We start from the raw sequence: 26,509 nt of genomic DNA, 5'->3' as shown, positions 1-26,509 counted from the left end.
GAAATATGCATCAAATAATTTCTGCTCTTCTACAGAGTTTTGTTTTAAAAATGGAAACTTTCCTATTGTATCGGGTTGATAAAATCTTCCCCACTGCAATATTTTAAAATATATTTGGGCCTAAACTGTTTCCAGAAGCTAAGTTCTTAAACTTAAAAGAGTTTAGAACTCCAAAATTTTTGTCCTCTATAACAAAGAAGAAAAGAAATGCCCACATTTTTATTAGAGATTCTGATCCCTGTGTTCTTGCAATATGTGGGGAAAAGAGACACATGAGAAAGTATACACTATCTTGCCCACTGTTTTATGTTTTAGACAATAGAAAATTATAGAAAAGCTTTGATGTTATTGTTCAGTCACTCAGTCATATCCGATTCTTTTCATCCCTATGGACTGCAGCACACCAGGCTTCCCTGTCCTTCACCACCTTCTGGAATTTGTTCAAATTCATGTCCATTGAATTGGTGATATCATTCAACCATCTCATCCTCTGTCACCTCCTTCTCCTATCCTCAGTCTTTCCCAGCATCAGAGTCCTTTCCCATGAATTGACTCTGCATCAGGTGACCAAAGTATTGGAGCTTCCGCATCAGTCCATCCGAAATCAGGGTTGATTTCCTTTAGGATGGACTGGTTTGATCTCCTTGCTGTCCAAGGGATTCTCAAAAGTCTTCTCCAGCACCACAATTCAAAAACATCAGTTCTTCAGTATTCAGCCTTCTTTATGGTCTGACTCTCTCACATCCATACATGACTACTAGGAAAATTATAACTTTGACTATGTGGACCTTTGTTGGCAAAGTGATGTCTCTGCTTTTTAATACCATGTCTAGGTTTGTCACAGCTTTCCTTGCAAGGAGCATCTTTCAATTTCATGGCTGCAGTCACTTTCCACAATGATTTTGAAGCCCAGGAAAATAAAGTATGTAACTGTTTCCATTGTTTCCCCATCTATTTGACATGAAGTGATGAGACCAGATGCCATGATCTTCTTTGTTTGAACATTGAGTTTAAGCCAGCTTTTTCACTTTCCTCTTTCACCTTCATCAAGAACTCTTTTGTTCCTCTTTGCTTTCTGTGATTAAGGTGGTGTCATCTGCATATCTTATGTTATTGATATTTCTCCTGGCAATCTTGATTCCAGCTTAATCTTCATCCAGTCTGCCATTTCACATGACGTGCTCTGTATATAAGTTAAAAAAAACAGGGTGACTATATACAGCCTTGATGTGCTCCTTTCCCAATTTTGAACCAGTTCATTGTTCCACATCCAGTTCTAACTGTTGCCTCTTGACCTGCATACCAGTTTCTCAGGAGACAGGTAAAGTGTTCTGGTATTCCCATCTCTTTAAAAATTTTTCACAGTTTGTTGTGATCCATACAGTCAAAGGCTTTAGCATAGTCAATGAAGCAGAAGTAGATGTTTTTCTGATCTCATGGGTGTTGGCAATGTGATCTCTGGTTCCTCTGCCTTTTCTAAATCTAGCTTGAACATCTGGAAGTTCTCAATTCACATACTGTTAAAGCTGATCTTGAAGGATTTTCAGCATAATCTTGCTAGCATGTGAAATGAATGCAATTGTGCAGTAATTCGAACATTCTTTGGCATTGCCCTTCTTTGGGATTGGAATGAAACCTGACCTTTTCCAGTCCTATGGCCGCAGCTGAGTTTTCCAAATTTGCTGGCATATTGAGTGCAACACTTTTAACAGTATCATCTTTTAGGATTCGAAATAGCTCAGCTGGAATTCCATCACCTCCACTAGCTTTGTTCGTAGTATGATTCCTTAGGCCCACTTGACTTCACACTGCAGGATGTCTGGCTCTGGGTGAGTGACCACATCATCGTGGTTATCTTGACCATTAAGACCTTTATTGTACAAGTTCATCTGTGTATTCTTGACACCTCCTCTTAGTATCTTCAGTTTCTGTTAGGTCCATACCATTTCTATCCTTTATTGTGCCTATCTTTGCATGAAATGTTCCCTTGGTATCTCTAATTTTCTTGAAGAGATCTCTAGTCTTAGTAATTTAAGATAACCGTTGTATTCAATCATATCATGATTCAAATCCATTAGAGTTGTATGTTTTGAGAAACTAAGCTGCTAGCCCAGTAGATGCTCTAGAAAAAACAATTGAATAAAAGTAGTCACTTTCATATTGAAAGAAAATATTTTTCAGGCTAGAATGAAACTAAGACAAAAATGAAAGTTATCGGTGAGTCTACCTATACACACATTTCATAAGGCAAATTAGAAATCTTCTTTAGAAGGTTGTTGTTAGAGGGGCATATTTGGTTACAAGCTACAGAAAACCACCTTCAATTAAGTAACATGGGATTAAGTAACTCAGTTAAATTCCATGGGATTAAGTAACTCATGGGGTTTCTCAGAGGCCTCCAGGCTGCGCAGTAAAGGGAAACAGCCTCCAGGTGTGGGAACCTGGCAGGGATGCGCACAGGGCCCAGGCCCTGGCCAGATTAGAAAGTGAAAGTGAGGTCACTCAGTCGTGTCCGACTCTGTGCGACCCCATGGACTGTAGCCCACCAGGCTCCTCCATCCATGGCCAGATTAGAGTCACTGGCAAATCGTGGTTTCACTTTTTTTCAAGTTGTCTGATTTGGAGATATTTATTGAACCGTACCTCCATTTCCTCATCTCTAAAATGAGGAGAATAGTAGAGCAGTGCCAGGCACAGTATCAGCACCGTATATTGGTATTCTTAGTATTCTTGGTATTCTTCTCACTTCATGATGTTCACTATGGGGACCTGCCACTAATGACCCAAGTCTGAATTTTCCCTGTGGCTACTATTGCAGATTTGAAAAGGGTGAGTCTGATTAACTTCCAGACAGGTGGCATGAGCTCCTGAAGTTCAGCTCAGGCTGTGGGTGGCTGGTGCGGCAAGTCTTGCCAAGCTAAGTAATGGCCCATTGACTTAGGGGGCATAGGTAGTGTAACAGTAAGGGTTAAAAAGAGATAATTTGGTGAATAGCCAATGACCTTTTATAGGTTGAACTTGTTTCTTTGTGGGAATTTTACATCACAAAGCGCATCATTTCACTTTTGGGGACTATAGCTGCATACATCAGATGTGAGTAAACATACATGAAAAGTAGCATGAAGAATTGTTTTACCTGGTTTGCTCACCATTTGTCCTGAGAGTTTCGGACTTAGAGCAGTGGAAATTTCAGCTGCATTTACTTTGCAAACTTTGCATCAGAGCTGGCAGGAAATCACCTCATAGACTCTTGACCCACTAAAGTTGTGCATCTGCAGAAAGTGTCCCAGAGGAAGACAGAAATACACCTAGGCTGACTGCAGGCCAATCCATCTTTCTGATCTGTTTCCTTCATGTGCATGGGAGGTCAACATGGTCAAGTATACAGTTTTTATTTTTTTTTAATTTTATTTTATTTTTAAACTTTACAATATTGTATTAGTTTTGCCAAATATCAAAATGAATCCTCCACAGGTATACCTGTGTTCCCCATCCTGAACCCTTCTCCCTCCTCCCTCCCCATACCCTCCCTCTGGGTCATCCCAGTGTACCAGCCCCAAGCATCCAGTATCGTGCATCGAACCTGGACTGGCGACTCGTTTCATATATGATATTATACATGTTTCAATGCCATTATCCCAAATCTTCCCACCCTCTCCCTCTGCAACAGAGTCCATAAGACTGTTCTATACATCAGTGTCTCTTTTGCTGTCTCGTACACAGGGTTATTGTTACCATCTTTCTAAATTCCATATATATGCGTTAGTATACTGTATTGGTGTTTTTCTTTCTGGCTTACTTCACTCTGTATAATAGGTTCCAGTTTCATCCACCTCATTAGAACTGATTCAAATGTATTCTTTTTAATGGCTGAGTATACTCCATTGTGTATATGTACCATAGCTTTCTTATCCATTCATCTGCTGATGGGCATCTAGGTTGCTTCCATGTCCTGGCTATTATAAACAGTGCAAGCAGACAGTTTTTAACACAGAAGCCAAACATGCAGTAGATCCACCATACACACTGCTTTTCCGCTAGACACTATGCTTTTTTTTAACTTTTCTTTTTTTTATTAATATAAATTTATTTATTTTAATTGGAGGCTAATTACTTTGCAATATTGTATTGGTTCTGCCATATATTGACATGAATCCGCCACAGGTGTACATGTGTTCCCCATCTTGAATACCCCTTCCACCTCCCTCCCTATACCATCCCTCTGGGTCATCCCAGTGCACCAGCCCCAAGCATCCTGTATCATGCCTCAAACCTGGACTGGCGATTTGTTTCACATATGATATTTTACATGTTTCAATCCCATTCTCCCAAATCATCCCACCCTCGCCCTCTACCACAGAGTCCAAAAGACTGTTCTATATATCTGTGTCTCTCTTGCTATCTTGCATACAGGATTATCATTACCAGCTTTCTAAATTCCATATATATGTGTTAGTATACTGTATTGGTGTTTTCCTTTCTGGCTTACTTCACTCTGTATAATAGGCTCCAGCTTCATCCACCTCATTAGAACTGATTCAAATGTATTATTTTTAATGGCTGAGTAATACTCCATTGTGTATATGTACCACAGCTTTCTTATCCATTCATCTGCTGATGGACATCTAGGTTGCTTCCATGTCCTGGCTATTGTAAACAGTGCTGCAATGAACATTGGGGTACATGTGTCTCTTTCAATTCTGATTTCCTTGGTGTGTATGCCCAGAAGTGGGATTGCTGGGCAAACCGCACTTTCTTTCAAAGGTCCAAGACTTTCCCAGGTCCTGCCCGCTCCTTTTCAAACAATGTCAGCCCATCTGAGTGAGATCAAACACACCTGCTCCTGGCCACAGAGACTCCTAAGGAAAAATATCAGTATATTTGCAATGAAAATATATTTCAATCCCTCTGGTAATACTGTGGTGTGGAATTTTGCATCTGTACCAAGTTTTGAAAAAGTAAGATCAGTCCCTAGACTAGGATGAATATTAATAGATGCAGATTTTGCAGGGCTTCTCAAAAGTTGCCTAACCTTATTTTTTAACCCACTAAAATATTTCCCCAAGTGACTGGGGGTTACTTTTAAAGTTACGAAAATGTATCCTCATAAAATAATTCATAAAGTCTTTTCGGTTTTGTTTGTAGTCTTTACATTGTTTAGCAATAAAGTCATTAGTACTTCCGGGAACAGTCATGACTTGATCAAAATTATTTGATTTAACGGTATTGAAATCAAAGTTTTTTTAGCATTGGGCAATTATTTATTTATCTTTATTTTTAATATAAATTTATTTTAATTGAAGGCTAATTACTTTACAGTATTGTATTGGTTTTGCCATACATCAACATGAATCCACCACGGGTGTACACATGTTCCCCATCCTGAACCGCCCTCCCACCTCCTTCCCCATCCCATCCCTCTGGGTCATCCCAGTGCACCAGCCCCAGGCATCCTGTATCATGCATCGAACCTGGACTGGCAATTCATTTCACATATTATATTATACATGTTTCATTGCCATTCTCCCAAATCATCCCCACCTCAGGACACTGGTTTTTAAAATTGGCCTTAAAAAAAACCTATGAAAATATAGGCAAGAATATTCTTGACTTTGAGTTAACTCACTGTGAAGAATCCACCAGAAAGAGAGCAAAAAGTGATGAAAAGGGGAAACAAGAGATTGGGAAACGAGTTCAGTAAATAAAAAAAGGGGGGGGGACTAGAAATAGGATGTGATAAAGATACTTCACTAAACAGTATTTTTTATTTTATTCTAGAGTGTAGTGAATCAATACCTGGGGGAGAGTCTTGTCCAATGTTCTTTTTTTATGACCTGAAATGTAGACCTCACTTTTGAAGCTGATTTCATTTCGAACCTTCAGTGATAGCTGAGAGCATGGTTGCATATCGGTAATGTGGGAAATCTGTCATCATTTATTCAGAGAACTTGAAATATAAGCCCTGTAAAAAATAACCAGAAAATTATTGCTTCTGATATTTCAAGCTATGAATCAACGTGCTCATATAATCAGAAGAAAAATGATCCAAACCCCTTTGTACCTCTAAGTCTACACTTTAAAACTGAGCTACTCTTTCTTCACGTGAAGGCTCCACTGATGTCTTAGGAGAAACAGTGCCTTATAGGTTGGCATATACATTTTTAAAATTGGTGTTAAGAACCTTTTAATTCCTGTCCTTACTTAATGAACATAAAAATATAGGTCTCATTTTTTTTTCAAAACTCATGCCGCATATCTTTCCTTTTTCCCTTAGCTATATCCCACATATTGCAGGTTAGATACAGATGAAGATAATATTTCAAATCTACTAGCTTAATCTGAAATATGTGTTTTATCACCCGTGCTATTCAAGTGGCTAAGTCATGTTCTCAAATCCAGGCTTTCAGAATTTGGACCTCGTGTCAAAAGCAGCTCTATGGTTAGAGTTTGTATTTGCATAGGGCATTTTACAGTTTCATGCTATTGAATCTTCTTTCTGTACAAAGTGCCTATATAGAAATGTGAGATTCTATTTTAATGGATTATGAGATCTAATTTCCTCATATAAATCTCTGGGGGAGGGGAGAATCTCTCCCCTATCCTCCCCAATAATTTGTACACACACAGTTATTCAGCATTATAATATTTGTGTAAACTCCATAAATTATCCAGCATTTTAATAGAAATGACCAGACAATAAGGAAAACAAGTAGCAAGAGGTTAAAATAGTCATAAATGTCCTTATTGCTTTGCTAAATCTGCAGTTGTTAAATATTACTATGTTGATTTAAGACAGTGGCATTTTTTTCATAGCCTATTGTATAGTTCAAGAACAAAATTTACCAGAAATATCAGGGGATGCATATCTAAGTAATTTTTAATGTTAAAATTTTTTTAGAATCAGTAACCACAAATAACTACCCACTCAAATTATTTTGATGGAAAATAAATTTTAAAAGAAAACTAAATGTCAAAATCCAGCACTTGGTATCTTGTTTCAATTATAATGTTTATCATTTGGTGCAGAATAAATTTAGTGATGTTAATTATAAGATTTATAGAACAATGAGTGAAGGATGGGATAGCCTGTCTCCCAGATAATAGTTCATAAATAAGAAAAAAGAGAAGGTTTGCTGCTAGGTAATATAAAATGATACTGGCATTTTAAAAATCATTATTTCTTAATTCCATCGTAAAAAAGACATATTTCAGTGCCAGCTCAGAAGTGAAACACTATCTTTAAAGTTTTCTGTTTGCATTTTCTCACTAGCGAGATCAAGGAATCTGAAAAATTGACAGTCAGTGATAGGACAGCAAAGTGAAGGCTCTGAAATAGTGAACAAGGTGTTAGCATTCAGAAGGGGACAATGAGAAGAAGGCCTGTGTTAACAGGGGAAAATGAAAGGATTTATCTTTTCACCACTTTTAAGTGGTCTTTTTTGCATAGGATGCTTCTGAGAAGAGCTCTGAAAGGAGGAAAACAAGGAGAAATAAAATCAACTAGATTAACTATAAATGACAAACAGGAAAGAAGATAGGTATAGTTAAGTAACATTACTTGTGCTATAAGTTTTGTAAATACTCCTTATCAAATTAAGAATCTCCTTCAGTTACCTAATTTGCTAAGCTTTAAAATTATGAATAGGGATTAAATTTTTTCAAACATTTTTTCTAAAGCTATTGAATGGTTGCATTAATTTTCTCCTTTAACATGTTAATGTGAAATACATTGATTTTTTTTTTTTTTTAAATGTTGAGCCAACCTTGCAATCCTGAAATAAACTGACTTGGTTATGGGGGGAAAAAAGAAGAAGTAGGGGGAAATCAACCTTAGGATATTGGTTCTGCTGGAAGTAGACCTAGATTTCTAGATTTCTGCCTCAGGCCACTGACCAAATAAATTGCAAAAGAATTAAGGAAATAAACATTAAAATTGAAACTTAAACCAGAAGAAAATAATGGGAAATACTTGTAGATTTTAAAATTGGGGGAAGTTTTCTAAGCATTGTAGCCACAGAGTATCAATGTTTATCTCTATTTTTCTTACTGTTCCTGAGTTACCTGTTGTTTGTTGGTGTTCTTCTCAGTAGCAAACTGCAGAGGATACATAGTCAGGTTCATTCAGGAAAGGTTTTTCAGCTTGTTATCCTCATATTTTCTAGGCATACACTGTTTCTCCAGTTTCGCTTTTGATTAATTTTTATTTTTCTTAAGGTTTTAATTGTAGACAGAATTGAAAAAGTCAATTAGTACCACCAGGCTTGTAACAAAAGGCAGCCTCCCCTGCTCCACCCTTCCCTACACCCGATTACATTTCTCTTAGCAGTTTCCTCTCATATTTCTGCCATATTTCTCAATAATAACCTTGTACTACTAGTTCGTTACTAATTTGCAATACAGGTAGGTGAAGTTTTAACTCACTTTGTTACCAAATCAAGCTTGGGTCAGCTCACCAATGTGCAGAAAAGTCAATCTGCTAATACTGGGTTGTGATGAAGGAAAATACAGCATTTATTGCAGGTGTCAAGCAAGGAGAACAGGCCAGTCATGCTCAAAGGACTAGAACTCCCTGATGGCTTTCACACATGGGTTGAAAGACCACATTAGGGGTAAGAGTCACAGGGTACATGATCATGTCTAGTTATTCTTCTGACTGATTGGTGATGAGGTAACAGGGTGATGTTTTGAGAATCTCCATCATCAATCTTCAGGCTTTAACCAGTCTTCCTCTGTTCCTGCATTTTCTCACTTCTCTCATCATTAACTGCTTGAGTCTCCTCTTTGGAACTCAGTTATTGTATTCTTAATCTCTGTTCAATTCTTCTTTGTTTTTTTCTAATTCTTTGTTAAAAACTACCTTCTCCCTCTGTTCATCAAGTCTTCTCCCAAATTGTTTGATTATTACGATCATTACCTTGAACTCTATCAGATATATTGCCTATCTCCACATCACTTAGTTCTTCTGGGGTTTTATTTTTTTCTTCTTGGAATGTGTTCCTCTGTCATCTCATTTTTCCTAATTTGCTGTTCTTACTTCTATGTATCTGGTGGCTTGGTTACATTTCCCGACCTGGGAGCAGTGGCATCCTGTAGGTTCCAGCAGCACATTCTCTGGATACCATAGCTTCATGCTCTAGGACTACCCCTGTTGGGTTGCCTTGGTCCTTCTCTTGAGGCAGGCTGGCTATTGTGGATGGTCTCCAAGGCATTGCTTGGCCTTGGTCCCTTTGATTGCCAAGTCCTGCCTTCTTGCTGACGGGTGGGGTAAGGCCCAGGGACTTCTGAGACTGGTGTCTGCGTACTGGTGTGTGGGACCCCCTCCAGTGCAGGTGACCACGATGAGGCTGTAGTAGCTGCTCAGACCCTGGGTCCCACACCTCTTGAAATGCCTGAATATTTCCCTTTGTCCCTGAGCAGTGGAGAAGGACCAGGGGGATTAGTACAGTACACGCTTCCCACAGTGTTTCAGGGTCATCCCTCTGGTCAGTGAGTTCTGGATCTGAAATCAGCTCAACTCCAGGAACTGAGCAAGGCATCTTGATTTTTTATTAGAGCAGCTTCTCTGTTCTCACCCTTTCCTTTGGTTGTAGATGTTAAACAGTGTTGTGTGTGTGTGTGTGTGTGTGTGTGTGCGTGCGCGCACGCGCACACGTGCGTACATGTGCCCATGTACCTCTAAGGATACCATGATCTATTAACTATCTCCACACTCCCTGTGGGGCAGACACGATGGTAACTGTGATCCCTGGGCTTCACCATTGGCCCCTGTTAATTCATCATCATCTCCATGGATGTTAATGGGCTCAGCTGTGACCTCCTCTCCTTTCCTGGTCCACAGCATGGACTGAAAACAGTATCCCTGTAACCAGCAGTCTTGACTGCCTTGGTGCACAGTGGGCCCTCTGGGACTTCCCATGGAGTGTTCCGTTGCTTAGTGCTCTGGATTCTTTTACTATATATGGACATGCCCACAGATCCCAGCCTCCTCACTCCCTCTTCTGTTTTCCAGAGCAGCTGAGTCATGTCTGCTTTTCTCTGCATGGCCACCATTTACTCTAGACCTGTAAGAGCTACCCCTGGGTCCTGCTACCTCAGGAAAGTTTTCTTGCAGCCACCTGTGTGTATAATCTCTTTTCCTTCATTAGTTCTGGCACTTTTCTAGGTGGGGAGCTCACCTTTACTAGAGAAGAGTAGGCCCCCTCTACAAACTACTGATAGTTTCAGGGATCTGTAAGGGTGACTCATATCGTTCTCACTTGTTTCAGGATCCTAGATTTTCCTAGCCCGGGATCTGATTTTAGCATAGCAGACCTGCTTGGCTGTGCTTCTAAATGTCTCTGGAGCTCTTCAGTTCTGTTACATCTTTTTGCTGTGTTGCTGTTTCTGTTCTCTCACTACAGGTGATAATGGCCTCTTTCCAATTATCGAGTTGCCCCCTAGTCTTTAGCTGTCTGTTATTGCTCAGGATCCCTCATTATCTCTCTGTGGGGTGTCAGTCCAACTCAGCTGTAGTCAGCCAATTCCACTGTCTCTGTGGCTTTTTCTCACCATATCTTCAGCAACCTGAATCATCACACCTGTGAGGACATTTTCTAGGCCACTTTGCTGATCTTTACCAGTTCATGGCCTCCTCCACTCTGCCAGGGTCTGCCCTGTGTACCACCCAGGACAGTGGGGTGCTGGCTGACTGTGTCTCAGACCTCATCTTACTGCTTGTTTTCTCAGACTCCTCGTGGCTCCACTTATACTATTTCAAGTTCTCCACGAACCTGGTGCCAAGACTGGATTTACTGGGAAAAACAGTAACGGAGGCAGAGGAAGCTGGGGCAGCTATTAGACCCAGATGCAGGTCGAGCTCTCATGGTGGAGAGCGAAGGAAGAAAGCCTAAATAGCAAAAGCCTTAGACTGCAGTGCAGTTACCAGAAAGTTTTGGTAAAGCCAATGAAAGTCCTCGAGCCAAAGTCACCATTTAGAGGAGCCTGTGTGTCCTAGATGACACCTACACCAGCATCCCTGCTGAGTGCACTTGCCGGCCAGGAGCAACCCTGGGCCTCCGTACAGATGAAGTGATGGGCTTCAAAACAGCATCTAAGGCCCTTGGTCATTTCCATTTTCCACAGTTGGAACCTGGGAGATCTGAAAGATGCATACTTGTGGCTGCCACAAACATGATATTTTTATTTCTCCTATTTTTAATACCTTTAAATTAACCAATGTTTATTTAATATCTTTGCCCCTTCCAAAAATAATATAACACCTTCAAATTGTTTAACTTTTCTCACCACAGGTTGTTGATCAGGATTTTAGGTTTGTGTGTTTGTGTTTGTGTGTGTGTAAGATGTGATGTCTGTTTATAGATTCCTTTTGTTGATTTTTTGCATATAAATATTCAGCTGTTCCAGAACCTTTGTTGAAAAGACTATCATTTCTCCATTGAGTTACCTTTGTTCCTTTTTCAAAGATCAGTCAGCTATATTTCTGAGCCTATTTTTGGACACTCTATTCTGTTTCATTAATGTATATGTCTACTCTTTCGCTAATATATCACACTGTCCCACTTTATAGTGTGTCTTAAAATTGGGTAGTGAATCAGTTTGTCAACATCCACAAAGTAACTTGTTAGGATTTTTATTGGAATTACATGGATAAAATTAAGTTGGGAAGAACTGGCATCTTTACAATATTGACTATTCCTACCCATGTTCATTGGAACAAAGGACTGGTTCAAAATTGGAAAGGGGGTACATCAAGGCTGTATATTGTCACCCTGCTTACTTAGCTTATAGGCAGAGCACATCATGTGAAATGCTGGACTAGATGCATCACACACAGGCTTTGCTCAAGACTGGCAGGAGAAATATCAACAGCCTCAGATATGCAGATGACACCACCTATGGCAGAAAGCGAAGAGGAACTAAAGAGCCTCCTGGTGAAAGTCAAAGAGGAGAGTGAAAAAGCTGGCTTAAAACTCAAGATTCAAAAAGCTAAGATCATGGCATCCAGTCCTACCACTTCATGGCAAATAGATGGGGGAAATGTGGAAACAGTGTCAGATTTCATTTTCTTGGGGTCCAGAATCAATTCAGACAGTAAGTGTAGCCACAAAATTAAAAGACACTCGCTCCTTGGAAGAATAGCTATGTCAAACCTAGACAGTGTATTAAAAAGCAGAGACATCACTTTGCTGACAAAGGTCTGTGTAGTCAAACCTATGGTTTTTCCAGTAGTCATGTATGGATCTGAGAGTTGGACCATAAAGAAGGCTACGCACCAATGAATTGACACTTCTGAACTGTGGTGCTGGAGAATAGTCTTGAGGGTCCCTTGAACAGCAAAGAGATCAAACCCGTCAATCCTAAAGGAAATCAACTCTGAATATTCATTGGAAGAACCAATGCTGAACCTCCAATACTTTGGCCACCTGATGTGAAGAGCTAACTTATCAGAAAAGACTCTGATACTGGAAAAAATTGAGGGAAAGAGGAGAATGGGGTGACAGAGGATGAGATGGTTAGATGGCACCACTGACTCAATGGACATGAGTTTGAGCAAACTTAGGGAGATAGTGATGGACAGAGAAGCCTGGCATGTTGCAGTTCATGGGGTCACAAAGAGTCAGATGCAACTTAGTGACTGAACAACAACCCATGTTCATAGTATATCTCTCCACTTATTTAGCTCTTATTTGATATTTTAATCATAGTTTTATAATTTTCCTCATAGGCTTTATATCTGTAACTAGATTTCTACCTTAGTATTCCATTTTTTTTGTGCTATAGGAAATTATTTGTTTTTAATTTCAAAATTTAATTGTTCAATGCTAGTATATCAGAAAACATTCGAGTTGTATTTATTGACCTGTATCCTTCAATGTTCCTATTTGTTTATTAGTTCCAGGAATTATTTTGTAGATTCTTTGGCACTTCTACATAGACATGCTGTGCTGTGTGCGTCATTGTTCACTCATGTCTGACTTTTTGTGACCCCAAGGACTGTAACCCTCCAGGCTCCTCTATCCATTGGGATTCTCAGGCAAGAATACTGGAGTGGGTTGCCATGCGCTCCTCCAGAGAATCTTCCAGACCTAGGGATTGAACCTGGGTCTTCTGTGTTGCAGGCAGATCTGTACCACCCAGGAAGCCAAAGAATACTGGAGTGGGTAGCCTACTCCTTCTACAGGGGTCTTCCTGACCCAGGAATTGAACTGGGTCAATTTGATTCCTGCATAGCAGGTGGATTCTTTACCAGCTGAGCTACCAGGGAAACCCCTACATAGGCATATTCATCTGCAAATACACTTTTACTTCTTCCCTCCCAATCTGTAAACCTTATTTACTTTTCTTGTCTTATTGCATTAGTTACAACATAGGCATATTCATCTGCAAATACACTTTTACTTCTTCCCTCCCAATCTGTAAACCTTATTTACTTTTCTTGTCTTATTGCATTAGTTACAACTTCCAGTTACAACTTCTGTTATGTGCAACAGAAGTAAAAGAGAGGGCACTCTAGCCTTATAACCATTCTTAGGAGGGAAAATTTCAGTATCTTAACATTTAGTGTGGTGTTAGCTATAGAAGTTCTTTTGTAGATATTCCTTCTTAAGTCAAGGAAATTCTCTATCCCTGGTTTGCTGAGAGTATTTTATCAAATATCTTTCCTGCATAAATTAATATCATCATATTATTTTTTCTTTAGTTTATTGATGCAGTAGATTAAATTTTTTAATTTGAATATTGAACTCATTTTCATAACTAGAATAAACATCACTTGGTCATGGTGTATAGTTCTTTTTATTCATGTTGAATTCTACTGGCTAATTTTGTTGTAAATTTTTTAATTGATTCTAAGAGGCATATTGGCATGCACTTTTTTTTCTTGTAATATCATTATCTTGTTTGGGTATGAGACAGTTGCTGGTTTCACAGAATGAGTTAGGAACTCTTTCTTCTGCTGCTACTTTCTGAGAGAGATTCTTTTTTTTTTTTTTTCCCCTATAAAGATGTGATAGAATTCTCTAGGGAAATACCTAGGCCCTGTGGTTTGTTTTCTGGAAGGTTATAAATTATTAACTTAATTTCTTTAATAGATGTACATGTTTTCATATTATTTCTACTGTGAGATTTCTAGTAGTTAGTGTCTTTCCAAGATTTGACTTATTTTATCTAAGTTACCAAATTTTTGTCAAAGAATTATTCATAGCATTTCTTCAAATGTCGATGGAATTAGTAGTGACAACCCTTCTTTCATTACTTACAGTACTAATTTGTGTTTTTTAGGACACTCCCTCACACCATATACAAAAATAAACTCAAAACTGTTTAAAGACTGAAATACAAGACAGGACATCATAAAACTCCTAGAAGAGAACATAGGCAAAACATTCTCAGACATAAATCACAGCAACATTTTCTTAGATCAGTCTTCCAAGGCAAAAGAAATAAAAGCAAAAATAAATAAGACCAGGACTTCCTAGTGGTCCGGTAGTTAAGACTCTGACTTCCCAATGCAGAGGTCCCAGGTTTGATCTGTGGTCAGGGAACTAGATCCCACATGCTGCAACTAAGATCCTGTGTGCTACAGCTAAGACCCAGCACAGCCAAATAAAAGTTTTTAAATAGTTTATTAAATAAAATGAAAATAATAATATAAAAAGTAATTAAATTTTAAAATTAAAAATTCAAAATAAATAAAATAACTTAAATGTAAATAAAAATTTTTAAATAAATAAACTTTTTAAATTAATTAACTAAATAAAAAATAAATGAGACCTGGACTTTGTTGGTGGTCCAGTGTTAAGAATTCACCTGCCAATGCAGGGGACATGGGTTTGATCCCTTGTCTGGAGAGATCCCACCTGCTGCGGAGCAAGTAAGCTCATGCACCACAGTTACTGAGCCCGTGTTCTAGAGTCCATTCTCCACAAAGAGAAGCCACCACAATGAAAAACCCATGCACCCCAAATGGAAAGTAGTCCCCATTCGCCACCACTAGAGAAAGCCTGAGTAGAGCAACAAAGAGGCAGCATAGCCAGAAATAAATAAATATTTAAAAATAAAATAAATGAGACCTAATCAAATTTAAAAGCTTCCACACAGCAAAGGAAACCATAAAATTTTTTAAAGAAAATGAAAAGGCTACCTAGAGAAGGAGATAAACTATCTTCAAATAATGCAACCAACAGGGTGCTATCATGGAAACTATACAAGTAGCTCTTATAACTCAGTATTAAAGAAACAAACAACCCAGCCAATAAGTAGGCAGAAAACCTAGAGACATTTCTCCAAAGAAGACTTACTGGTGGCCAACAAGCACATGAAAAATGCTCAGTGTGGCTAATTATTAGAGGGACATAAACCAAAACTACAGTGAAATATCCCCTCACACCTGTCAAAATGGCCATTTTCAAAAAGTCGGCAAATAATAAATGCTGGAGAAAGTATAGAGAAAGGAGAACCTTCCTACACTGTTGGTGGGAATGTAAACTGGTGCAGCTTCTATGGGAAACATTATGGTGATACCTTAGAAAACTAAAAATAGGGTTACCATATAATTTCAAATCCTAAAAGATAATGTTGTTAAAGTACTGCACTCAATATGAAAGAAAAAACTCAGCAGTGGCCACAGGACTGGAAAAGGTCAGTTTTCATTCCAATCCCAAAGAAGGGCACTGCCAAAGAATGTTCAAACTACTGCACTCGTTTCACATGCTAGCAAGGTTATGTTCAAAATCCTTCAAGCTAAGCTTCAACAGTATGTGAACCGAAAACTTCCAGATGTTCAAGCTGGATTTTAGAAAGGCAGAGGAACCAGAAATCAAATTGCCAACATCCATTGGTTCATAGAAAAAACAAGCGAATTCCAGAAAATCACCTACTTCTGCTTCATTCACTATGCTAAAGTCTTTGACTGTGTGGATCACAACAAACTGTGTAAAATTCTTAAAGGGGTGGGGTTACCAGAACAACTTACCTATCTCCTGAGTAACCTGTGTGCAAGTCAAGAAGCAATAGTTAGAACTAGACATGGAACAACAAACTGATTAAACATTGGGAAAGGAGTACGTCAAAGCTATATTTGTCACTCTGCTTATTTAACTTTTATGCAGAACACATCATGCAAAATCCCAGGCTAGATGAAGATCAAGCTGAAACTAAGATTGCCGGGAGAAATGTCAATAACCACAGATGTGCGGATGACACGACCCATGGCAGAAAGTGAAGAGGAACTCAAGAGCCTCTTGATGAGGGTGAAAGATGAAAATGAAAAAGCTGACTTAAAACTCAACATTCAAAAAACTAGGATCATGGCATCCGGTCCCATCACCTCATGGCAAATGTTGTTCAGTCCTGTCCGACTCTTTGTGACCCCGTGGACTGCAGCACTCTAGGCTTCCCTGCCCTTCACCATCTCCTGGAGCTTGCTCAAACTTATGTCCATTGAGTCAGGGATGCAATCCAACTATCCCATCATTTGTCATCCCCTTCTCCTCCTGCCTTCAATCTTTCCCAGCATCAGGGTCTTTTCTAATGAGTCATCTCTTGGCCTCAGGCAGCCAAACTATTGGAGCTTCAGTTTCAACATCAGTTCTTCCAGTGAATATACGGGATTGGTTTCCTTTAGGATTGACTGGTTTGATCTCCTTACAGTACAAGGGACTCTCAAGAGTCTCCTCCAACAGCACAGTTCAAAAGCATCAATTTTTGGTGCTCAGTCTTCTTTATGGTCCAACTCTCACATCCATACATGATTACTGGAAAAACCATAGCTTTGACTGTACAGACCTTTGTCAGAAAAGTAATGTCTCAGCTTTTTAATACACTATGTTTGTCACTGGTAAAGAATCTGCCTGCAATGCAGGAGACCCAGGTTTGATCCCTAGGTCAGGAAGATCCCCTGGAGAAGGCATGACAACTCACTCCAGTATTCTTGCCTGGAGAATTCCATGGACAGAGAAGCCTGGTGGGCTACAGTCCATGGAGTTGCAAAGAGTTGGACATGACTGAGCTATTATCACATTAGATTTGTCAAACCTTTCCTTTCAAGGAGCAAGCATCTTTTTATTTCATGGCTGCAGTCACCATTTGCAGTGATTTTGGAGCCCAAGAAAATAAAGTCTGTCACTGTTCCATTGTTTCCCCATCTATTTGCAATGAAGTGATGCCATGATCTTAGTTTTTTGAATGCTGAGTTTTAAGCCAGCTTTTTCATTCTCCTCTTTGACCTTCATCAAGAGTCTCTTTAGTTCCTCTTTGCTTTCTGCCGTAAGGGTGATGTCATCTGCATATCTGAAGTTATTTATATTTCTCCTGGCAATCTTGATTCTAGCTTGTGCTTTATCCAGCCCATTATTTTGCCTGATAGATGGGGGAAAGGTGGAAACAGTAGCAAATAGGTGGGAAAATAGTGGAAAGTGGAAACAGTGACAGACTTTATCTTCTTGGGCTCCAGAATCTCTGTGGATGGTGACTGTAGCCATGAAATTAAAGGATGCTTGCTCCTTGGAAGAAAAGATGTGACCAACATAGGTACCATATTAAAAAGCAGAGACATCACTTTGCTGACAAAGGTCTGTGTAGCCAAAGTTATGGTTTTTCTAGTAACCATCGGAAGTATGGATGTGAGAGTTGGACCATAAAGAAGACTGAGTGCCAAAGAATTGATGTTTTTGAACTGTGGTGCTGGAGAAGACTCTTAAGAGTGCCTTGGACAGCAGGGACATCAAATGAGTCAATCCTAAAGGAAACCAATCTTGAATATTCATTGGAAGGACTGACGCTGAAGCTGAAACTCCAGTACTTTGGCTACTTGATTTTAAGAGTCAACTCATTGGAAAAGATGCTGATGCTGGGAAAGTTTGAAGGCAGGAGGAGAAGGGGGTGACAGAGGATGAGATAGTTGGATGGCATCATTGATTCAATGGACATGAATTTGAGGAAACTCCAGAAGATGGTGAATAACAGTGCTGCAGTCCACGGGGTTGCAAAGAGCTAGACATGACTAGAGAATATTACACCTATTGAAATCAACCAGGCAGAGTAAGGCAAATACTGTTATGATCTTACTTACATGTAATGTAAGTAATTAGAAGTTTGGGATTAGCATATACAACCACTGTGCATAAAATAGATTAGCAACAAAGACCTACTTTATAGTCAGTATTTTAGAAATTATAGTCAGTATTTTGTAATAACCTATACTGGAAAAGAATCTGAAAAAATAACTGAATCACTATGATGTATACCTGAAATTACCACAATACTATACTTCAATTAAATATATATACCTTTGTGTGTCTTTCTGTATGTGTCTCTTAGGGTCAGCAGGCCAGCACCACAGTGGGGTGACCACCCTTACCTGTCCTCCCTACTCATCTGTACAGTTTCACTCACTTTACTCAGCAGATAGTTTGCAATGGCTCCTAACAAGAGAATCCTCTCATTTTCAGTGTTATCTCTTGGTGGTTGTGTGAGATGTTAATATTAGGAGAAGCTGAATGAAGGCTATACTGGAATTCTCTACATTATCTTTTCAACTTTTTTTTTAATCTAAAGTTAATACAAACTTAGGCCATGAAATAGGTGACCATTATGTCAACTGTCTCCTGTAAACTCCTGAGACTTTTGTAAGGGGAAAATGGAATATATTTAATTCAGTTTGCATCAGTTTAACCTAAAGGAGCAAAAGAAAGCTGTTAATAATTTCTCACTTTCAAGTTCAATAAACAAAACAATAATGGTTCCATCATGTTAGGTCATGAGAAGGAAAATTGCTAAAAATTATACATTTAGATCAGAGACTCTTGAGAGAAAAGTAATGGAATTGTGGTCTATGAAGCCAGATTTTAAAATGAGTGAGGATGTGGGAGCATTGAATTATAAAGCATTTGTATATAAATAATAGTATCTTTCAATGAGTCTGCATGGCTGAGAGAATATTATTTATAGGTGCAGAAATCTGCATATACTCTTAGGATCTGGAGGAAAATCCACTAATAAGAGATCTTGGATGCCAGAAATAGAAGACAGTTGTTGTTGGGGATGAAACTGCCGGTGGTTATTTTTTAAAGGGAATCTTTTAGAGACACATACTAAAATATACATGGATGACATTATACCTGTTGAGGACTTGCTTATACCTGTTGAGGATTTGATACTTTGCTAAAGGAAGCAGGGGTAGGTAAATTAAACACCATGCAGGTGAAGAGCTTAACTGTGATTCAGAGGCAGTAAACAGAATGTACAGTGATCATCATGTATTCATCACCCAGTTTCAGCAGTTCCTGAATTGGTTTCATCTATACCCCTGCCCGCTTGCTCCCTCCCACACTGGTTTTTAAGCAAGTCCTCAACAGGTATAATGTCATCCATGTATATTTTACTATGTGTCTCTAAAAGATCCCCTTTAAAAAATAACCACCAGCAGTTTCATCCCCAACAATAGTAATAACCTCTAATCTCATCAAATACCCAGTTTCTTTTCAAAACTCCAATTAGTTCATATATGTAATAAATGATTTTATTTTCTTAGTTTGTTTGGAGCAAGATATAAAGAAATTCAAACCATTATACTTAGACAGTGTCTTTTAAGTGTTTATAATAGACTTTGCCCCCTGAAATTTATGTATTTAAAAATCTAGATCATTTGCCTTAGTTCTGAGTGTTATCACAAAATACCATACTGGAGGGCTTACACAGTGCACACTTCTGGAGTCGGGGAGGTCCACATCAAGATGCAGCATAAATCTACGATTTACTAGTTGTGTGCTGTCAACCCTTTGAAACTCTTCTGAGCATCGCGTACGTGTAATATGAAGCAGCCTTGATGGCCCTGGAGATGGGCACTGCTGCCACTGTCAGGATGCTGGCCGCCCTGCTCACACCCACTTAGCTGTGTTACCGTGATCTTCAGGGGCAGCCTCTGTCAGTATCGCCCAGGGCTGTTGATTTTTCCCCATCAGCAATATAGGAAGTCAGATAGTATAGAAGCAGTACAATACACGTATAGATACATGTTAGTTTAGGGGCAGAGGGCTGATATTTCATTTGTTTAGAGTCTAGGTATAGACCCACAACTTCCCTTATGTCCCAACTTGATTACAGGTTCATTTCTGAAATAGGTCAGACAGATAGTGATTAATATTGAAATTGGATGGACCAGGGATAGTTACCTGGATAGTTACCAGATAGTATATGGAGGACTCTTACCCGCTGCTAACATCTGTGTCCAAAAACTCGTAACATAAAACCTTAAGAGAACTCCTGAGGAGTTGAGTCCTCTTGGTAATAGTAACTGCCTGAATGAAATCAGCCTTTTGATGGAGAAAGAATACCCCATATTGGAAAGTAATTATAGCTTTTACACTTGTGTGTGTGTGTGTGTGTGTGTGTGTGTGTGTGCTTTCACAGCTTTTTGGAGACTACAGCCTATTTCTTCATGAGACCAAAAATTGGAGAGAAGGAAGTGTCCCCAAACGTTTTCTTCGGTATCTGGCATGAATTCAGCTCTGACTTTAAAGACTTTTGGAAGAAAGAGAACAAACTTATTCTACAAGAAAGGTAGGTGTTTTTCATTTACACAGTGGCATTTTAAAACTGGTGTTTTCTCAGTGTGACCTGTTAGGGGTTGCCAACTTTCACAGCCTGAATGAAAAACTAGGTCCTCACTCTGGGGTTTCCAGTCTAAGAGGGTGCTGAGGTTGCGCAGTACTTGGAGTTCAAATAAGAAGAGTCAGCACAGTGGCTGTGATGCTGCAAAGGGCAGCTGGGGTGATGGTTTGCCAGGATCACTGTCTGGTAGACCAGATTATGTGGTGAGGAAACCACACAGAAGCAGGCAGGCAAGAAGAGGAATGAAAGAGCCCTGCTGAGATGACAGGCCCACTCATTTCCAAAAAACCTTGATAAGGTAAGATGAATCAGTTTGGTTTATTAACTTTTGCTCAATTCATGGGATATTGTCGCACATTTCACCATTCATATCAAAATTTCTCCCAGGTGTCACCAAGAAAAAGATGATCAATGTTTTTAAGAGATATTTTCAAGACTTATCGTATCACATTTCCTTAAGTAAATCTTCAGAAATGAAGGGAAATTTCCCTTCTTAAGTACATGGAATGGAGTCCTGTCCCTTGATTATGAAGCTTACACAAGTGCATTGTTACCAAGTTGGGAAGCATGTCCCCAAATTGTGGGGTCTGAAGGGAGAATGAAAGGGAAACCAAACCCTAATCCTGAGCCTATTAGTGCACTTCCCACATCCTGACCCTAACAAGGACTTTGCTTTAGAAAATGTACCTCTTAAGGGACTTTATATAGCACAAAGTTCCACAGTTTTTTTTTTTTCATATCATCTTCATTTTGGTCTTGGTTGTCTATAAAACCATGCTGGCTCACCTAGTTTTCACTTGTAAGTAGATTTCAATCGGTCTTAAAATCAGGTGAGATTAATTGCTGACACTTGCTGAGCAAGTGGACCGTTCTCACTAATAGAATTACGTACCTAGAGCCCACGACTCCATCAGAGCAGGAAGTCTGCCTCGGTGACGAGTGGATGGAAAAGAGAGTGGTCTGAATGGAAGGGAAACACTGTAAACATCTATTTGGAGACAGTGAACTTGTTCTACCTCAAGATGCATCACCCAGGTTACTGTAAAGGACATTTGCCAGGAGTCCAGGTTGGTGATGCAGGAGAGAGAACTGAGTGAACACGGGCCTATCTGGACCACTGTTCAGACATGGATGTTTCCACCTTTTCACCGAGCAAGTCTTGCTCGGTTTGGAAAATGGTGAGGAATGACTTTGGCATGTCGCAGACAGCCTCCCTCCCTGGTGCTCACTGCTCCCACGCATGCCTCCTTTCAGCTCTGACCTAAGCCTGGGAAGGGCCTGGGGCTCAGTCACACTGGGAAAGAATATAGAAAGATCAGTGTTTCACTTTGCACAGGAGCTGGGATGATACTGATCTCAGAGGGAGAGATCATAGTTCCCTGCCCGGAATTAAACCTGGGCAACCTGGATGAAAACCAGGAGTCCTAGCCGCTAGACCACCAGGGACTAGAGGCGAGAAGCAAAAGTGGCCCGGGCTCTTGCCCCTGTTTGTAAGCAAGACTGTTTCAAGGAGGCAAAAACTGTAAAAACAGGTCCAATGTTTATGATTAGATACATAGCACAACGTATGGGAGAGCACACAGGAAAACAGTTTGTTCATCCAGCTCAGAAGGAGGGCAGAGATACACACCTGCAGAGGAGTGCGGAGTGAGTGAGGAGGAACACAGTCTGGACGTGTTTAAATCACTTATATAGGACAGCCCTTCTAGGCCTTTGTTTACCTTTGGCCAATTACCTTGTATCTTTCTTCACACCTGACTGGTCCACACACCTTCCCAAAGATGTGTGTGCAAGTTTCTTCTAAGATGTATCCCTCCATAGAGGCCTATGGGTGCGTGTCCACACTTATTATGGGGTGGGGTCCCTTCCCTTTTCAACCCCAAAGAAGACTTCCTGAACATGTGCAGACAGGGAAGTCTTCCTTGACCTCAGGAGTGGGCACCTTTTCTCTTTGCTTTAGCAGAACTCAGCTTTTACCACTAGCTTTGTCCTTGGAGTGTCTGGGTGAGAACAAAGCTTGAATTTTACTCCACTTGACAAATACCAGGTGTCTGGCCCAGAGGTCGGCTATCTCCTACCTCAATACTGACAGAGTGGAAGTGGCGAGAGGTAGGCACAGACAGCAGGAGTGGAGAGGGCCTGAGAGCACATAAGTGAGCAAGGGATTCTCAGCTAAGGTCCTGGCAGGAGATCACAGGGGGTCTCTCATCCAAGCTCTCTTCACCACGTGGCCTGTCCAGAAGTGCTGAGCGGCTCCCATGGAGATGATGTTGGCCTGGAGCAAGTCATTCACCTTCAGGAATGGCGAAGGCCTTGTCCCTGAGATAGAGCTGGGTTTCCAGAAAACTCTGTTGACAACAGTCCACCATTTAGGAGATTTTAGGCATTGGACATGCTCGCTGAATATCTCATACAATCAACCCGATCCTCTTTTAATACTTCTCCTGTGCTTAAAAAAATCCAGTGGGCCTTTTGGCTCGCTGGAGGTGACTTCATTTCATCTCGTAGTGATGTTAACAGGCAGGTGACAGGAGCTGTCCCGTGCACACGGCTCGTTTGCTCTGAACAGAGGACTGAGGAGGAGCCATGGGAGGTGAGAGAGCTCCTTAGCCCTCTGGAGGACAGGGTGGAAGGTGTCTGTGGGTGCCTCACTGCAGAAATGCCAACCACAGCCTGGGGTTGGGTAGGGGCGTTGATCACGTGTGTCTGTACCTGCCACCCTCCACCTGTCTTTTCAGTGTCTTCTCCTCCTCCTGTGCTCCCTCTTCTCCTCTCTTTCTCTCTCATCTGCACTCTCACCTTCTCTTGCCTTTCAACTCCCTCCCTCCAATCGCTCTGTGCTTTAGCACAATTTCCAGGCCAGGCTGTTTCTTTAAGGGTGGACCCCTGGCCATCAGTCTGGCCCTGGCTCACATTCCCCCAACTCAGGAGGAGGGGACATTCTCGAGCTTCTAGAGAAATCCTAGAGAGGAATTCCAGAGGAGTCGTGTTCATCTTTGGATCAGCCACAGTGGCCAGAGGTTGGTTCTGCAGGGACTGTGATTGGTTCAGCAGTCCTGCAGCCAGAGCGGAGGATTGCCGTGAGTGACAACCCCCTTCTTGGCAGTGTCACTGGAGTTGGGGAGGGGCAAGTAAATGATGCTCTACCAGCCCGAATTTATTAAGCCTTTAAAAATAACCTGTGTGATTACCAGAATGTCTTAGCATGTCTTGAACTCTAAAGATGCTTTAATGGTGTGGTTGAAATTTTCCTTTCTGAGCAAGTTTTCCTTGCTCTAATTTGTAATGTATACATTGAATAATATTATAAGGTTGTAAATACTCTATAAAAATCATTACTAATTGTTGTTTGAGTATGGAGTGGTAGTAATTATTTTTGGCTTTTTCTGATGACTTATATGATTTAAACATATATTTCTTGAAACGGTGAGTTTCTAGTCTGTGGGAAAAAGGTCTGCTGTCTTTCATCAATGGGGTGTGGAAAACACAAGCATTTCCAGACCAGAGTTTTTATTGGCTTCCCAGGTAAGTGCTAGTGGTAAAGAATCCATCTCCAAAGCAGGAGATGTAAGAGACTCGGGTTTGATCCCTGGTCAGCTAGATCCCGTGGAAAAGGGCATGAGAACCCATTCCAGTATTCTTGCCTGGAGAATCCCTTGGATAGGAGCCTGGTGGGCTACAGTCCATGGGGTCTTAAAGAGTCGGACATGACTAAATCAACTTAGCATGCACACACGCTTGCTGGCTTGAGCCCTAGACAGGCATGGCTTCAGAGTTAGCAAAGTGGAGACAGTAATAGCTGTCCTGCACAGAGACGATAACTGAACAAGATTATTAGAGTATGTAGGGCAGTGTCTCCGTGCTCAATATTCAGTGGCTGTTGTGCATCATTTAATAAAAATGACCTCCTGATTATGATGACCCACAAGGTCATGTGACATTCTGACAAGGCATGTTAAGAACATATCTGTAAATGCAAGGCATTAAAGTGATGCAGTTGCCTTCTTGGTTGGTAAAATGTCTTGATTCTGAGTCCAAGGATGAACTTTTGTTTGAAGATGCCGAAGTGACCTGTCCTTTCTTGGTTTTAAATCATGCTCTACTCCTCTTGATGCTTTAGACAGCTGACGAGTTGGTTTTGTCTTGAGTCAGAAAAAATTTTTTTCATGTATGCAGAACTAGGCTTTTATATACTTATTAATTACAGGTCCATCTCCAAAGAAATCTGGACTCATTATTATTGAGCAACACAAAATATGAAAAATAAATTTTTTAAATGTCAGCTCGATCTATCCAGAAGATGGGGACAAACTGACATGAATGCTGCCCAAGCACATTGTTTGTATGTGAGGACCCAGGGGACTCATCTCATCCCCAGGGGGCCGTCAGCAGCACCGACCACTCGGGAGGCTAAGGGGGCTCGGGGGATAGGAGCTAGGTGACTTAGACAGGGTGCTGGAGGCACTGGTGCTTTTCTTTCCTTTATTTTTTTTGTATTTAAATAAATGTGTATTGGAGTGTAGTTACTGTGCAGTGTTGTGTTAGTTTCTGCTACACAGCAAAGTGAATCAGCTATACACGTGTGTGTGTGTGTGTGTGTGTGTATAATATATCCCCTCTGTCAACACATGCCTTTCCACAGTGATGGAAAACTACCATGATGGATGACCACCATGGTCCTGGGGGAGACAGTTGTGCCCAAGACAGCTTCATTGCCAGCAAATGCTCTGTTATAGCTGGACTTGGTTTTTAGGCAGAGTCCAGTTGTGTGACGTGTGGTCATCATCTCCTTGCATGTTGAGTTTCCAGGCCTAGGAGACCCTCGGTCATTTGATGGCGACCCTGTCTCTCTGGAGCTGATAGCCTAGCCCTGGTACAGTGTGACGGGCAGGGGAAGCAACAAGGGGGATCAGTTCCTCCAGAATTCTGTTGACGCAGATCTGATTAGGAGCGTACCAGGTGGTCCTGGGGGTGAGAGTGTCCTAGACGAGGAGACCAATCTCCAGGAGCCAGGCCTCAAGCCCCATCATGCAGGGAGGCCTGTCACCATTTCATCTGTAGTCAGCTTGAGACATTTTAATTAATCAGTGATGGCATTAGTAAGGGTTGTGCTTAAAGTGCTGTCTAACTTAATTTGCTCATTTAATTTACTCTGAGGAACCAGGAGAAAGGGCAGCTACTCCTCCCACTGCGCAGGCGAGGGGCAGTCGGATCTGGTCTCAGCCCCAGGGGTCTGTGGTTGGAGGCAAATGTCTGTGTTCCCCGCCTTAGGATACCGCACATTAAACTGAAGGTGCCTCGTGCAGTGCTGACATTCCTTTTTCCATCATTTGTATGCGTATGAGCTGTGCGTTCAGATTGAAATGGGGTGTCATCAGAGTAGAAGGAAGCAAGCATTTTCAAAGCAATGAAAAATAAACTTGAGCTAAAGAGACAGACTTATTGTTCTGTAATCATGTGTTCGTTGGACACCTAAGTGGAGCTGCCTCTTGGACCTCCACTCAGCACTGTCATATGGAGCAGTACGTGAAGTTGGCCAACCACTTACCCCTTTAATTCAGGTGTCAGTTTCTAGACAAACGACCCATAACGAAACCTTCCTCCTAGTTCTGATCCCTGTAGCAGATGCCTTGGCTGGAAAATGACAAGACAGAACAGTGGCCAGTGGAGCCTGGGAATGTGTAAGGAATATGACATACACTCATTAAAGGAGTAATTCATATGTATTAAGATATAATAGGCAATTAAATTCATGAATTTATTAATTCAGCAAATATTTACATCCTACTGTGTGCTTGGCAAATTTCCTGGCCATGAGTATCTTACCCTCTAGTGAGAGAGGCAGACAATAAAAAAGTGAACACACACATTTTTAAATTATAGGTTGAAATTAGCACTA

At 40.6% G+C, this 26,509-nt stretch overlaps 1 protein-coding gene across 1 annotated transcript in view; it reads left to right on the top strand.

Annotated features, from left to right (window-relative positions):
• Positions 1–26,509, top strand: part of FMN2 (formin 2) — a 356,666-nt gene that overhangs the window by 311,334 nt on the left and 18,823 nt on the right. The window contains exon 16 of the mRNA XM_027530594.1: positions 20,410–20,559. Within this exon, the coding sequence (XP_027386395.1) occupies positions 20,410–20,559 (150 nt within the window). The remainder of the gene's footprint in view (positions 1–20,409; positions 20,560–26,509) is intronic.

This window comes from Bos indicus x Bos taurus, chromosome 28 (genome assembly GCF_003369695.1).
Source record: "Bos indicus x Bos taurus breed Angus x Brahman F1 hybrid chromosome 28, Bos_hybrid_MaternalHap_v2.0, whole genome shotgun sequence".
Classification (NCBI taxonomy): domain Eukaryota; kingdom Metazoa; phylum Chordata; class Mammalia; order Artiodactyla; family Bovidae; genus Bos; species Bos indicus x Bos taurus.
The sequence above is the reverse complement of the archived record's forward strand: the minus strand, read 5'-3'. Positions and strand labels throughout refer to the sequence as shown.